Raw genomic sequence first — 14,133 nt, 5'->3', positions numbered from 1 at the left:
CATCATTTTGATTATCAATTCATCTAGTGATGCACTTCTGGGTTGTTTCCACATTTGACTATGATGAATAATGCTGCTATGAATATTTGTGTACAAGTTTTTGTGTAGACACAGCCTCATTTCTCCTGGATATATACCTAGGAGTGAAATTGCTGGGTCATTTGTAACCCTGTGCCTAACTTTTTGAGAAACAAACCGTCTTCTCAAGTGGCTGCACCATTTTATAATCCCCCCAGTCACAGATGAGGGATACAATTTGTCCATATCCTTCCCAACACTTGTCTTTTTAAATTTTAGCCATCCATCCTGATGGTTGTAAAGTGGTACCCCACAGTATTCTGATTCCTAATGCCCTGATGACTAATGATGCTGAGTATCTTTGATGCGCTTGTATATATTCTCTGGAGAAATTTCTATCAAATCCTTGCCCACTTTCAATTTGGAGTTATTTATCTTTTTATTGTTGACTAGTAAGAGTTCTTCATACAATCTGGATACAAATCCCTTAACAGATACATGAACTACAAATGTTTTCTCCCATTCTGTGATTAGAATTTCCATTTTCTGGATGGTGTCCTTTGAGGCTCAGAAATTTTAAACTTTGATGAAGTCTGGTTTGTCTACTTTTTTTTGTTACTTATGCTTTAGGTGTCTATCTAAAAAAGCATTGCTTAATGATATGACTGACAAAGGCTTAAATTCCAGAATATAAAAAAGCTCATATAACTCAATTACAAAAAACAATCCAATCAAAAAACGAACATGATCTAAACAGACATCTCTCCAATGAAGATATACAGATGGCCAATAGGTATGCGAAAAAATGCTCAGTATTGCTAATTATCAGAGAAATGTAGATCAAAATCACAAAGAGAGATCACCTCATACTAGTCAGAATGGCCATCATTAAAGTCCACAAATGATAAATGCTGGAGACGCTGTAGAGAAAAGGAAATCCTCCAACACTGTTGGTGGGAATGTAATCTGGTGCAGCCACTATGGAAAACAGTATGGAGATATCTTAAAAAAACAAAAAGTACGCTTACCATATGATCCAGCAATCCCACTCCTGGGTATATATCCTGAGAAAACTCTAATTTAAAAAGATACATACACCTTAGTGTTCATAGCAGCACTATTTACAATAGTCAAGACACGGAAGCAACCTAAATGTCCATCAACAGATGAATGGATAAGAAAGTTGTCACACACACACACACACACACACACACACACACACACACACACACAGGAATACCATTCAGCCATAAAAAAGAATAAAATTTTGCCAGTTGCAGCAACACGGATGGACCTAGAGATTATTACACTAAGTGATGTAAGTCAGACAGAGAAAGGCAAGTATCATGTATCACTTATATGTGGAATCTAAAATGACAAAAATGAACTTACTTAGAAAACAAAAACAGACTTACAGCTATAGAAAACAAATTTATGGTTACCAAAGGGGAAAGGAGGGAGAGGGACAAACTAGGAGTTTGGGATCAGCAGATACAAACTACTATATACAAAATAGATAAACAACAAAGTCCTACTGTATAGCACAGAAAACTATATTCAATAGCTTATAATAACCTACAATGAAATAGAATATGAGAAAGAATATATGTATTAACTGAATGACTATGCTGTACATGAGAAACTAACACAACATTGTAAATCAACTATACTGTAAGTAAAAAAAATACAAAAAAATTTGCCTAATCCAAGTTCATGAAGGTTTATGACTGTTTTCTTCTCAAGGTTTTATAGTACAGCACTGACATTTACACTTAAGTCTATGATTCATTTTAAGTTAATTTTTGTATATGGTTTGAGAAGGGTGTCAAACTTCATTCTTTTATCCCAGCATCATTTGTTGAAAACACTTCTTTCCCCACCGAACTGTCTTGGCATTCTTGTGGAAAATCAACTGACTAAAAATGTATGGGTTTATTTTCTGGCCTCTTAATTCTATTCCACTGAGCTATATGTCTATCCTCATACCAGTATCACACTATTTTGATAACTGTAGCTTTGTAGTAAGTTTTGAAATTGGGAAGTGGTAGTCTTCCAATTTTGTTCTTCTTTTTCAAGATTGTTTTGATTATTCTGAGTCTTTTGCATTTCCATAGGAATTACAGGATCAGTCTGTCAATTTCTGCAAAAAAAGACAGCCAAGATTTTGATAGGGGTTGCATTGAATGTATATATCAGTCTGGGGAGTACTGCCATCTTAATATGAAATCTTCCAATCCATAAACATAGAATGCCTTTCCATTTATTTAAGTCTTCTTTAATATCTTTTAACAATGTCTTGTGGTTCTTAATGTACAAATTTCAGACTTCATTATATTTATTACTAAGTATTTTATTATTTTCAATGTTACTGTGAATGGAATTTAAAAAAACTGTGGTTTGTTTATTTATTTAATTTTAGAGGAAGTACTGGGAATTGAACCCAGGACCTCATGCATGCTAAGAATGTGCTCTACCACTTGAGCTATACCCTCCCCCTAGAGTTGTTTTAACTTCATTTTGAGATCATTTATCAATAGTGCAAAGAATTATACAATTGATTTTTGTATACTGATTTTGTAACTGGTATCCCTGCTAAACTTGTTTAATTAGCACTAATAATTACTGTATCTTTTATATAATATCACAGATGTACAGGATCCTGTCATCTATGAATAGAGCTTTACTTCTTCCTTTTCAATCTAGATGCCTTTTATTTCATTTTCTTGCCTAAATGCTCTGACCTTAAACTAAAATGCTGAACAGATATGGTGAGAGTGAACAAACCATAGTAAAATCATTTATTGTGATCTGTGTACCCTTTGCTACAAAAACTTGGAAACCATTTAACATGTAAACCTTACTGAGATTAAAAAAAAAAATTCAAGAAACAAACAAAATAACCAATGATAAATTATGGCCATTGTTCACCATAACATACCTTGGGAGCTGTGCTTTCACTTGTTTCTGACATAGATTATGATACCTTTCCACTTTCAGAAATCCCTGATTCAACATTCTCTGGCAAACCAAGTCCATTCTTTTACAAACCTATGGGAAGAGAGGAGGAGAAAGAACAATTTAAAAAAGAAAAAACCAAACTGATAATACAGAATTAACTTAGACTCATAACTGATGGCTGAAAGTTCTCTGTGCTAGTATTGTTCCCCAGTTTGCTATATGAATCAATTTATGTGGGTAAATCCCTCATTATAACTTGCAATATTGCATTTAAAAATTAGTATTATGTGTAGGCAAGGAATACTTTATTCCTTTACTTTAGGTATTTGTTGAATGTTCTGAATGTATCCCCATTATCATGGTCAGAGACCACAGTTCTGAAGATCAGCAAAACAACATCAGATTTTTTATGGTCTGGAACAAGAAAACTCTCCTTTATCCAAATATACATATTAAAATTTGGGTCTAACCCCTCACGAAGTTTATATGATCTATAACAGAATTAGAGTTTTTCATTATTTCTTCTAGTGATTTGGATTAACTATGACAGTTTACAATGGCCGAGGCCTGTATTAGATAGTTTCATATCCTCCAAAATATCTTAACAGGTATAATGAAATCTTAACTATTTTGAATCCTTAAAAAATATGGTATCTTTGTACAATAAAAGCACAGCATCAGAAGTCAGAACACCTAAATTTGAGTCCAACTTTTATACATCCTTGAGCAAGTCAGCTACCATTTGAAACCCTGAATCAGACGTCTGTAAAGTATGGATAGTACCTAGTATATAGGGATATCATTAGGATTAAATGAAATAATGCTTGCTGTATCACTTGGTAAAAAATATAAAGTGCTACATAAAAATTGTGTTAAATAAAGTTTGTCTTAGTACTAATTTGAAAACTTTGCTTCATATACTTAGTTCTTATATTTCTGAGATATTCTAGTATCTGTCGTATTTTAATGAAACCAACTACACAAAATGTTTGTTCTTTGTTCCCTGAGAATTTTGCAGTGACTGAAAGTTTATTCTCACTGTGTAGGTGTGGATGTTGAAAGTGCGACACTGAGAGATTATTGAGATAAACCTACATCAAGGCTAAGTCAATTAGTCAGGGGCTATTGTATGCACCTTTCTACTTCTCACAGTCCCCAAACACAAATGCTTGACAAATACTTGTTGAAATGAAATACTGATGAAACTCTTGCTGCAAGTTTGCTTTCGCCCGAGATTACAGGGACAAACATTCTGGTAAACTGGGTTGAAGCTAATAAAGGTTTTGATACACTAATATTAAACACCAGATATCTCCTAAATCACAGTATGTCAAATGAAAGGTACGAAGGTAAACGGTTCTTTCCAATTTCAAAGTAAATTAAAATATAATAAAGTTTAAATACTAAGAGTAATTTTAATGAATTATATTTAAAAATACAGTGGAATCCATTTCTAACTAAATAAGTTATCAACATTTGTTCAGAATCTACTGAAAAAATAACAATATATATTAATGTAAATGTTTCTAAAAATATTTAATGAGTTACATTTTTACAAATCTCTGATGTATGGTTTAATAGAACACAAGTGAATTTCATTATCTGCTTCTTCTACATTCAATTTACTGAGGTATGCTTACCTTAGAACCTAATTCTAGAAAACACAATACACAAGTGCAGATTTCATTAGCTCTAAGAATGATGACATCATCACGTCACAGAGCTAATTCCACTGTACACTTGTGAAAGACTGAGAGTAAAAAATGCAAATACCTTAATTAGTACAATGAAAATACTTTAGATCTTACACACTCCCTGAATGGGTCTTGGGAACCCCTCTGGGATCCCTGGACCACACTTTGAGAACCAGTGCCCTAATCCTGAATAATCACATTGCCATAAACACTGCTACTGAACTTCATGTGAGGAGAAAAAGAAACTTTTATTATGTTATTGGAGGAAGGAAAAGAGAGTGTGTCTGTGTGTGTATATTATGAAGGGGAATAAAGCAGACTGAATCCTCATCTTTCATAGTAGAAAGTCAACAGATATCATCAAGTAGAAGAAAAACAACACAAAGACTTGAAAGTGGTGCCTCTGGGGAATAAAAATTGAGGGTTTTATTGTTACTGTTGTTGCTAAAACTACTTGCTGTGAGGCATCCTCTAACACAACTTCGTAGAAGAATACTACTTGTCTTTGTGGACTCTACAACCTCTTTGATAATTTCTGAGTTGAATAATGGAACTAAATGCACTGTGGTGATCATTTCATAGGTTTTTTTTGCAAATCAAATCCCTATTCTGCACACCTTAAACTTATACAGTGCTGTATATCAATTAAATTTAAATAAAACTGGAAAAATATTCATTTACAAATTAAAAAATTAAAGTCAATTACTAGAATAATAATTCCCAAGGTATTGTCTATACATTATTTTATTATAGTAGAATTTTGCTGCACTGAATCTAGCTAAATACTAGAATTTAGGTATCTTGTAATAATCTAGAAATGCAACTGAATATAAGTACTGACTAGTATGAGTATACAATTGACCGGGAGATGAGACTATGAATAAATAACCAGATAAGGTCAACCAAGGAAGACCTCACATGATACAAGTTTTGAACTAGGCTTTAAAGGAAGCAAGGGGGGGGAGGGTATAGCTCAATGGTAGCTTAATCCCCAGTACTTCCATTAAATAAATAAATAAGCCTAATGACCCCTCCCCTCCCCCAAAATTAAAGGAAATGAGGACAAGGACTGCTCAGTTAGAGCTGACCGGACAAAGGCACAAAGTCTGTAATGGATAAACCATTAGCAAGCAAACTACTTCTAAAGATAGATCAGATGTACAGGCTAAGCTGAGAGGAATAAAATCTCCCATGTTTTGAGTGGAAAAATCAGACAGTAATGAGAAAAAAGTTTCCATTTTTGGAAAGATCTGGTATTGGGACAGTTGACTGGTCATTTTCTGTAAGCAACTATAATGTCAGGACTACAGATATGGTTCTGGAAATTTCAGATGAAGATAGCTGAAATCACTGCAGAAGAACCCCCAAATGAAGAAGTAAAAGCCAAGAAATAAAGGCTTATAGATGGAGCCTCAACTGACCCTTAAAAGCTGGTAAAAAGATCAGAAAATATATACCTGAAACTAATACAATACTGTAAATCAACTATACTTCAATTTTTAAAAAATCAGAAAATACAAACTAGAATAGCACCACAAAAGCCAAAGAGATTTTAAGCATTAGTCCATATTGTAAGAAAAGAACAGAATTTAATGTGGTATTCTTCCCTTTGTAAATGTTCCCTAAGCATGGACTGACGAATAGCATAAAAACAAAGACACAACAGATTATACATCTTTTGTCTAGGGCTCTGAAAGAAGCAAAGTGACCTCTGAAAAACAGAAATACACTAATCTTCCCCAAGGTGAGCAGTTTAACGATAACTGCTGACAATGTATGTTAACTTGCAAAACAAAGTTATCTCATTTAAAGTGAAGCTCTAAATCTGGGGCTATTTTAACTATTTCCTGGGGCTAAAGGGAAGAAATTTCATTTCCCCAGTGATTAAAATAAAAATCCTAGCAATCTGCCAATTTATCCAAGACAGTAAAATAAAATCCTGGAATCTAATATGCAAAGATGATGACCATGTCAAAAACAATTGTGTATTGAGAGATTAGGAAAAATATACACTATAAAAACAAAAGGAAACTAATGGAATAAATCGGTTTACAACGAAGACATTAATCTTGGTGCCTCTGCTATTTGCTGTTCTAGTATGAAGAACAGATGTGGTTTTTTTCTTTGTCAATTACTTCAAGACTTAAAAATGCCATGTGTATTCTTTTTATTATTTTCTAACTTAAGTGGTCAGTAATAAAAATTCTTCTTCACTTGTATTTATTTAGAAATCTTTTTCGATCTGTTGTGCCACTATGGCCCTTCTTAACCATGCAAGACACATACACCATAAATTTGTGAAACCCCAAATTTTCCTGTTAAACCTAATCTTTAATATCAATTCTTAGTTGATCATAAGATGCACATTTTTCATCTTTTAAATTTTGACAGTGGAACAGTCTTATAATATATGATATATTATAATATAATTGGCAGCATTTCTTTCTCAGATATTTGTCCTAGATGTCTTGAAGTGTAGTATGCTGGACTTCTTTAATTTTGTTTAAGATGCTGTAGAAACTTCAAGATATGTTATCAATTTAATAAAAGCTCTTCTGGAAAAGAAAGTACTGCCACAATAATATAGATACAATTTGATCAAGATGTATTCTCATTTCAAAAATGTTAAAATATGAACTATATCTGAGAATCAAGGAAATATTGTAATAGAACCAAAATTTTTATGTACTTATTTCATGCTCTATAGTTCTCAAATGAATTGAACGGCTAATGGTTTTCTCCAATTTAATCAGGACGCTATTATCAAAGGTTACACTGCTTATCAGACCCTAGAATTCAAAGGAACTTAGACACTAGAACCTATCCTTTCTTCTTCAGTGAGAAAACTGAGGCCTTAAGAACTTATATGATTTGACCAAGGTCATCCACCCATTCAGTGGCAAAAGTGAAATTAAGAATCCAGGTCTTCCAAACTGTCTTTTAAATTTAGTGATCTGACACTATACAGACTGAAACGATTATCCTAATTATCCTCAACTGATCAGGGTCACAAATAATTCTCTACTGCTATGATGCTAGTCTAGAAAGTAGGACTTCTTGAGGCAATATAGGATTTTAAGGACATTAGTGGGGGTTCTTACAATATTGCTAAAGTTTAGAGATGGAGCTAAACCAAGATCTTCCTATAATCCTTTCAATCAGACAAATCTGCATCGAAGAACATTTGACAAACCATCTGGACTGAATTCTTCAAAAAGTCATGAAAGAATGAAAAAAGTGAAAAAGTGGGAGGAATGTTCTAGATTAAAAAGACTAATGCTTTATTAGATTTAAGAATCTTAACTGCCTCTTCAACCCTTCCAAGCCATAAGAAACATTTTTGGGGACAACTGAAAAATCTGAATATAAAATGTAATATTAAATCCCTCGGAAGTGATGATATTGTGACTATATAAATGTATTTAGGGGTAAAATGTCATTATATTTGTACCTTACTTTCAAATGGTGAATGAGCATACAAGCCAAAGAGATAAAGCAAATGTGGCAAAAAGTTAATGACAGGTGATAAAATCATTTTAAAAAGTGAACAAAGAATGAGTCAGTCCTATTTGTCTTTTTAGTGAATTCCTCTTAATTCCCTTTACCTATTAAAATTACGGATACCACTTGACAACTCTTTCATAAGAATACTTTACCCTTTTATAAAAAAAAATTCTATCTACCTGGCATGGATTGTTTAAGATATAATACTATATATGGAGAGACAGAGAGTTAATTCTCAATTGTCTGTTGGTAAAATTACAACAAATTTAAAATTCTCTGGGTATCTCTCCTAAATATTCACTTGGAAAGAAAACATAAATTTATTTTAATATTAGCCTGAACAAAACAATTAGGAAGAGAAGTCTGTTTGCAGGATTTCTATATTATACCCTAAAGCCAAACAGAAAAGCCTTTCTGATTAATTTTTGTCTATACCATTAAAATAGATCCACCTTATTAATTTTGATTCTCATAAGAGTACTTTTTTTTAGTCAATCAGCTTCTTAAAATGGTCTTATAGAGTGTTGAAGACATTCTGGATGAACTAAAAGCTTCAAATTACAAAATTTTTCCAATCTCTTCTGTTGGAGGTAAATGTTAAGCAACTGATTTTTCAGCACTATTACAATTTATAGAGAAAACACTTTTACTTCACAATGACATATTTTCTGTTGTTTACTCAAAGCAATAAATGTTTTAAGAACCATTTCATTTATTCAACAAATATTGAGCACTTATCATAGACAATCTAAGGCCATAAGGATTCATCATGGAAGGACATGTCCCTGTTTGTGTGGAGCTTAAATTTAGTGGGAAACAGGCACTTCCAAAGATAATTCCAATATAATATGTGAGAAATACTACCTGTTCAGATTACAATCACAGGCTTTACTGAGCTATCAACACTTGAAGTAGTAGATATTTTGTACCTTGAAGGTACAGATATTTTCTAGGTGAGAAAAACAAAGGAGAGGTTGTAGGCAGAAGAAAAAGCATGTGCTTGGAGAGGTCTAAGATGTTTGGGAAACTAAACAACCTGACGTTTGTTTCAACCAATCCTAAGTGTGAAATGCTAGAAGTAGGTAGTTGGGAGAATCCTGGAACAAGAGTTATCTTTTGCTCCTAGTCTCAAAAATCATGAAATTGGATTAGTCCAATTACTTTGAATAGTCCATCCTTTTAGGATAGAAGGTACCTTCCTCAATACTGTAACAATCTATACTATTCAGTTTACCAAGGTATACGAGTATATCTGGCCTTTTTTATGAAATAATGAAGATGTTGAGAAATGGATTTTGTTTTGTTTTGTTTTGTTTTTTGCACTTGAGTAAGGAAAAACACTCGAGCAGGGAGCTGTCAGCCAAGATGACCAGGAGGGACAGCTCCCTGTTTTGTTTTTTTTTTTCAAACATCATTACTTGTTCCACCCACCAAAAGCTGTCAAACCTAGAGATTCTCAAAAAAAATTTCTTAAATTTGACAGGCCTATTAAATAAAAATGGTGGAAAGTACGAGGGAGTCTGACCACTCATCTAGGACAGTTAAAACTTCACACATCCAAATTCAACCTCATCTTAACCCCTGAAAAAGTCACCATTCTCCAATTACTTCATTACCTTATATGTCATTTTTTTTTTCTGCTGGGAATGTTCTTTTACTAACTGGATGAAAATTAGTTATCCTGAGGAAGCCTCTCTTGATTAACCTCAACATTCCTGTATTTACTACTATGCATTTGTTATCCTGGTGCTTTGTAAACTTGCTCAAGGAAGGTACGTACATTCTGCCTCAATGATGATACTGTGGGCAGAGTTACAGACTAAATACCTTTATTTTGCGAATCTGCAGGAAGAGTGAATTGTCCCCCAAATGTTATAATTTCTTACCTATACTTAAGCACTTGTTAATAAAATCAATAACCTGAAGATGACATGATAGGGAAAAAACCCAGCAATGCAGAGTGTATTTTCTATAATACAGCAATACAGAGCAGTGGTTCTCAAAATGTGGTCTAGGGACCCTAGGATTCCCAAGATCTTTCCAAGGGTTTGCAAAGCCAAACTATTTTCATAAAACTAAAATGTTATTTGCCATTTTCATACTCATTCTCTCACAAGATGCAGCAAAGTTTTCCAGAGGCAACATGACATGTAACGGCAGTCAATGAAATATGTACTGTGTATTCTTGTATTCTCTAGAATTTTCAAAGGTAAGCTGTTAGGATCCTCAATAACTTTCAAGAGTGTAAAGGTGTCCCAAGACAAAAAAATTTGAGAGCTACTGGTATAGAGCAAGAGATAGGAGGAAGACAGCTTACCTACTTAAAAAAAAAAGGTAATGGCTTCCCATTTTCTTTCATATTTTCTACCATAATCATAATCAACCCTCTGTATTAACTGAAGTTTTCAAACACATTTGAAGAAAAGATTTGAAAGGAACTATATATGGGTAACAGATTTAACTAGCTAGAGTGCTCTAGAGAAGTATCTTGGGACAAAAACACATATTTTTATGTACTTTGTTACCAACTGAAAAGTATCATTCCAAATAATAAGCATGACTTCTGAATTTAACTTTTAGTCAAATTTATGTTCTGAACCCCTAATAGGATTCCATTAAATTTATAGGAGCTCCACTAGAACCACAGAGGAAAAAATTTGACAGGATCTCTAAAACATCTTTTAAGAAGCCTTCCATACTCATTTTTTCAGTGGGTGAGAACACTGTGCTCATGAATCAAAGTTACACATTCAAAGTTAGTTTTGATCTGCTCTCTGAGTAGGGGTAGGACCTCGCTTCTTAACCTTTGCCACTTGTTTCAAAACTTCTTATACCTGTCAAGGGGCCTAGGTGATAGTCTAATGCCGCATCAGCACAAATTTGTGTAATTTACCAGAAAACAACTCAAAGTACATGTTTGTCATTTCAGAAGTTATGTTCAAACCAGTAATTTAAAATACACTGGAGGAGTCAAGTATTTAAAGAACTATTTCTGTGTAACTAGAATTTCCAGGCTATGCATATATTTTTGGAGCAATAGTCAGTGGCAGAAAAAACAAAACAAAATCCAATTTAATAAGGCATTTGAACAGTCCCTTGAAAATAACTAGACTGGAGAGGCAAATTTCAATTATTCATGGCAATCGGAAGCAAAGACTATCATCAACTGAACTGTACAAATATTTGAAAAATGTTATTTTAGCAATTTCAACTTAGGGCAAATCTTTTAAATAAAATACAGAGTAGTAAATCCATGGATTGTACACCTGTCCTCTAATTTACCTGCTAACAATAGTTACGATTTGAGGCCCTAATAAGGCAAGCAAACTGGGAAGGAAGGGAAAAAAAACCCTGAAAAATACATAAACTAGCTCAGCAACCACCAAACAGCTGACATTTAGCTTTATGAAACCAATTCTGTTCTTAAGTTACATCATTCTCTCTCAAGTATATCCAACTTTAACTCCACTTAAAAAAATACTTAACAATAAAAGAAACTATGTAATTTATATGCCAGACAGCAGCATACATACTGCTATCAAATTTTTTTTTTGGGGGGGGCAAACAGTTCATTAGGTATAAATGACCACTTAAATTAGAAAAGGCATGTAAAACATCTACCTACCAGGCAGTGTCTCTAGACTGCCAAGTTCATTAAAAGATCATAATTAAATTAATGCTGACATCTAGTGGCAAGAAAGAATCTTTCATGTTACTTGAATTGTACCTTACGACACCAAACCAATGAACCTAAAACCAGATACTTTCAAATCCCACAAAAGATTATCCATTTAACCTAAGAATTATCCATTAACTTTAAGTAAAGAAAGGAATAAAAAAGCACTTCACCATTACTAAAGAAGAGGGAAAAAAAACCCCATCTTTGAGATGTAAAACTAGCTGTAGAACCTTTGGTGGGGGGGATGAGACTGGAGGGGTGGTAAGGGACTCCTTATGAAAAAAAAATCTTTGAAACTACAGATTTGTATTTTTTAAAATCCTAGAATAGATAACCGCTTAAAGGATTGCAGCTAAATATTTCACTTGAAAGAGATGTCATTTACTAATAAATTGTGAGATGTGTTTTAACTTTGTCCCCTAAGATTCCCCCCTTAAAAATGTTTTAAATTTTTTAAAAAGTAAAATGACTAACAAATGAACAAAACCCCCACAGTTTTCCTCAACACTTACAAAACAGAACTGTGAACATTCCAAGCTGTACAAAGCCATTGTCTGGCTGAAAGGCTCAATTCAATCAAATGTTATGTCCAATTTCCAGACCCAAGGAATGTATACCACGAATTTTGATCAAATATCATCCTATATAAAAATTGAAGGGCTATTTAAGATTCTACAAGAAATTCTAGGATGACATGTTTTAGAAATTAAGGGACAATCATTTTGAAATATCACTTTTCAAATGAAGAATTTTCCATCCTACAGACTGGCATGGTTGATCTGCTGTGTTGACAAGAAAAAAAGCTGTCGACCAGTTTGAATGAATATTTATAAGCTTTCTTTAAAAAATAAGTATACTTTCATTTCAAAAATACAATTATAATCAATTTTAAACTGACGGTGTAAACCTAAAATATGGCATATTGATTATTAAGAAAATGCTATACACAGCACATTCAGAAATACGTCTTTGTCCTGTTAGAAACAACCCCGACCACAGATTCAGCTTCTACACAGAATCGGTTTGCAATCATTTCAAAATGTCCACCTCCTTCAATTTTCTTACCACTTAAAGATAAATGCACTGGAAGGAAGCGAAATATTTGGCTTAACTAAGACATTTATCAAACCTTCAGTCAAACCTCTGAAGTGAAGCAAAATCCCAATGACAAATTCATTTTTATAAATCATGGACTGACCTACTGTGATTTTAAGGTATAAAACCTCTCCTAAAGCTGGCGGGTGGGCGTACATCTCTAGTTAGGAAATGAACTGCAAGAGAGAAAAAAAACCTTGTCAAGGGGCAAGCTGCTTCACTATGGGTGGGAAGTGTCAGGGGTGAGGCAAAGCCGGAATAGTCTCTTCTCAGGGTTCTACTTTATCGGTCAACTGGGGCGCTGGAGTTGAGGCTATGAAACGCGTTCGAATTCCTCAAAACCTTTACCGGCTTTGGGGAAGGACTGACCGACCCGACTGTACCTTCTGCAACAAGAAAACTTGGGTGGTTGGGGGAACAATACGTTATTCTCGCAGACAAACCAAACCTGGCTGGGATCACTTCGCCTACTTCGGAGTTCTCGCCCTTAACTCCGGCCGGGGGCTGGAAGGTGATATACAAAAGGCAGGTGGCGAGACCCCTCCGGCGTCCACGCTCAAGGCTCCCAGCTCCCGCCACCTCCCGCCACCTCCCGCCACCTCCCCACCCGCGGCCCTGCTTCCGGGTGGGGGGCGCGGAGCCCCCCTGGGCGAAGTTCCCACAGGCAGTCGCTCCCAGCCCCGAAGCAAGAGCGGAATTCGGACAAGCCCCGTTGACCAGCCCGGAGTGAGACTCTAGGGCGGGAGGGGCGCGCTCGGTGCTCTGGTGCCGGCTGCGGCTCGCTGGGGGTTCCCTCCCCGGGGAACGGTCTCCCCTCTCCGCCCTCCCCAGACCTCGGCCCGGCAGAGAGGGCGGCGGGGGTCCCGCGAGGGCCTCACCAGGCGGAGCTGGCTAATTTCGTCGTAGGACATAAAGCTGAGGATGTTCTCGATGGCTACGATGGGCAGCGCCACCAGCGTGTTGTTTTGAGGCAGCTGGTCAGGAGCCAGCGCCGGGACTGGGGGCGCCTGGGACCCCGGCAGCGGGGGCTGGGGCGGGGGCGGTGGGGGCAGTCGCTGGGTAGAGCCGATGGCCGAAGAGGAGCCGCTGTCGCCGTGGCCGCCGCCTCCTTCCTCAGCCATCCGCTCCTCCGACGCCGCCGCCATCTTGGGGGTTTGATTCCTTCCCCCCCACTGCAAGGGGAAC

General features: G+C 35.6%; 1 protein-coding gene across 2 annotated transcripts in view; it reads right to left on the bottom strand.

Moving 5' to 3' along the window:
- FBXO28 (F-box protein 28) overlaps positions 1–14,133 on the bottom strand; it is a 27,659-nt gene extending 13,526 nt beyond the window's left edge. The window contains exons 1-2 of one of the 2 annotated variants that reach the window (XM_074351668.1): positions 13,827–14,133; positions 2,957–3,066 (exon numbers count right to left, since the gene is read on the bottom strand). In XM_074351668.1, coding sequence (XP_074207769.1) covers positions 2,957–3,066; positions 13,827–14,093 — 377 coding nt within the window. In that variant the 5' untranslated portion in view covers positions 14,094–14,133. The remainder of the gene's footprint in view (positions 1–2,956; positions 3,067–13,826) is intronic. The other variant, XM_074351667.1, reaches the window with a different exon arrangement.

The sequence above is a fragment of the Camelus bactrianus genome, chromosome 23, assembly GCF_048773025.1.
Source record: "Camelus bactrianus isolate YW-2024 breed Bactrian camel chromosome 23, ASM4877302v1, whole genome shotgun sequence".
NCBI lineage: Eukaryota > Metazoa > Chordata > Mammalia > Artiodactyla > Camelidae > Camelus > Camelus bactrianus.
This window is presented reverse-complemented; position numbering and strand designations above follow the sequence as displayed.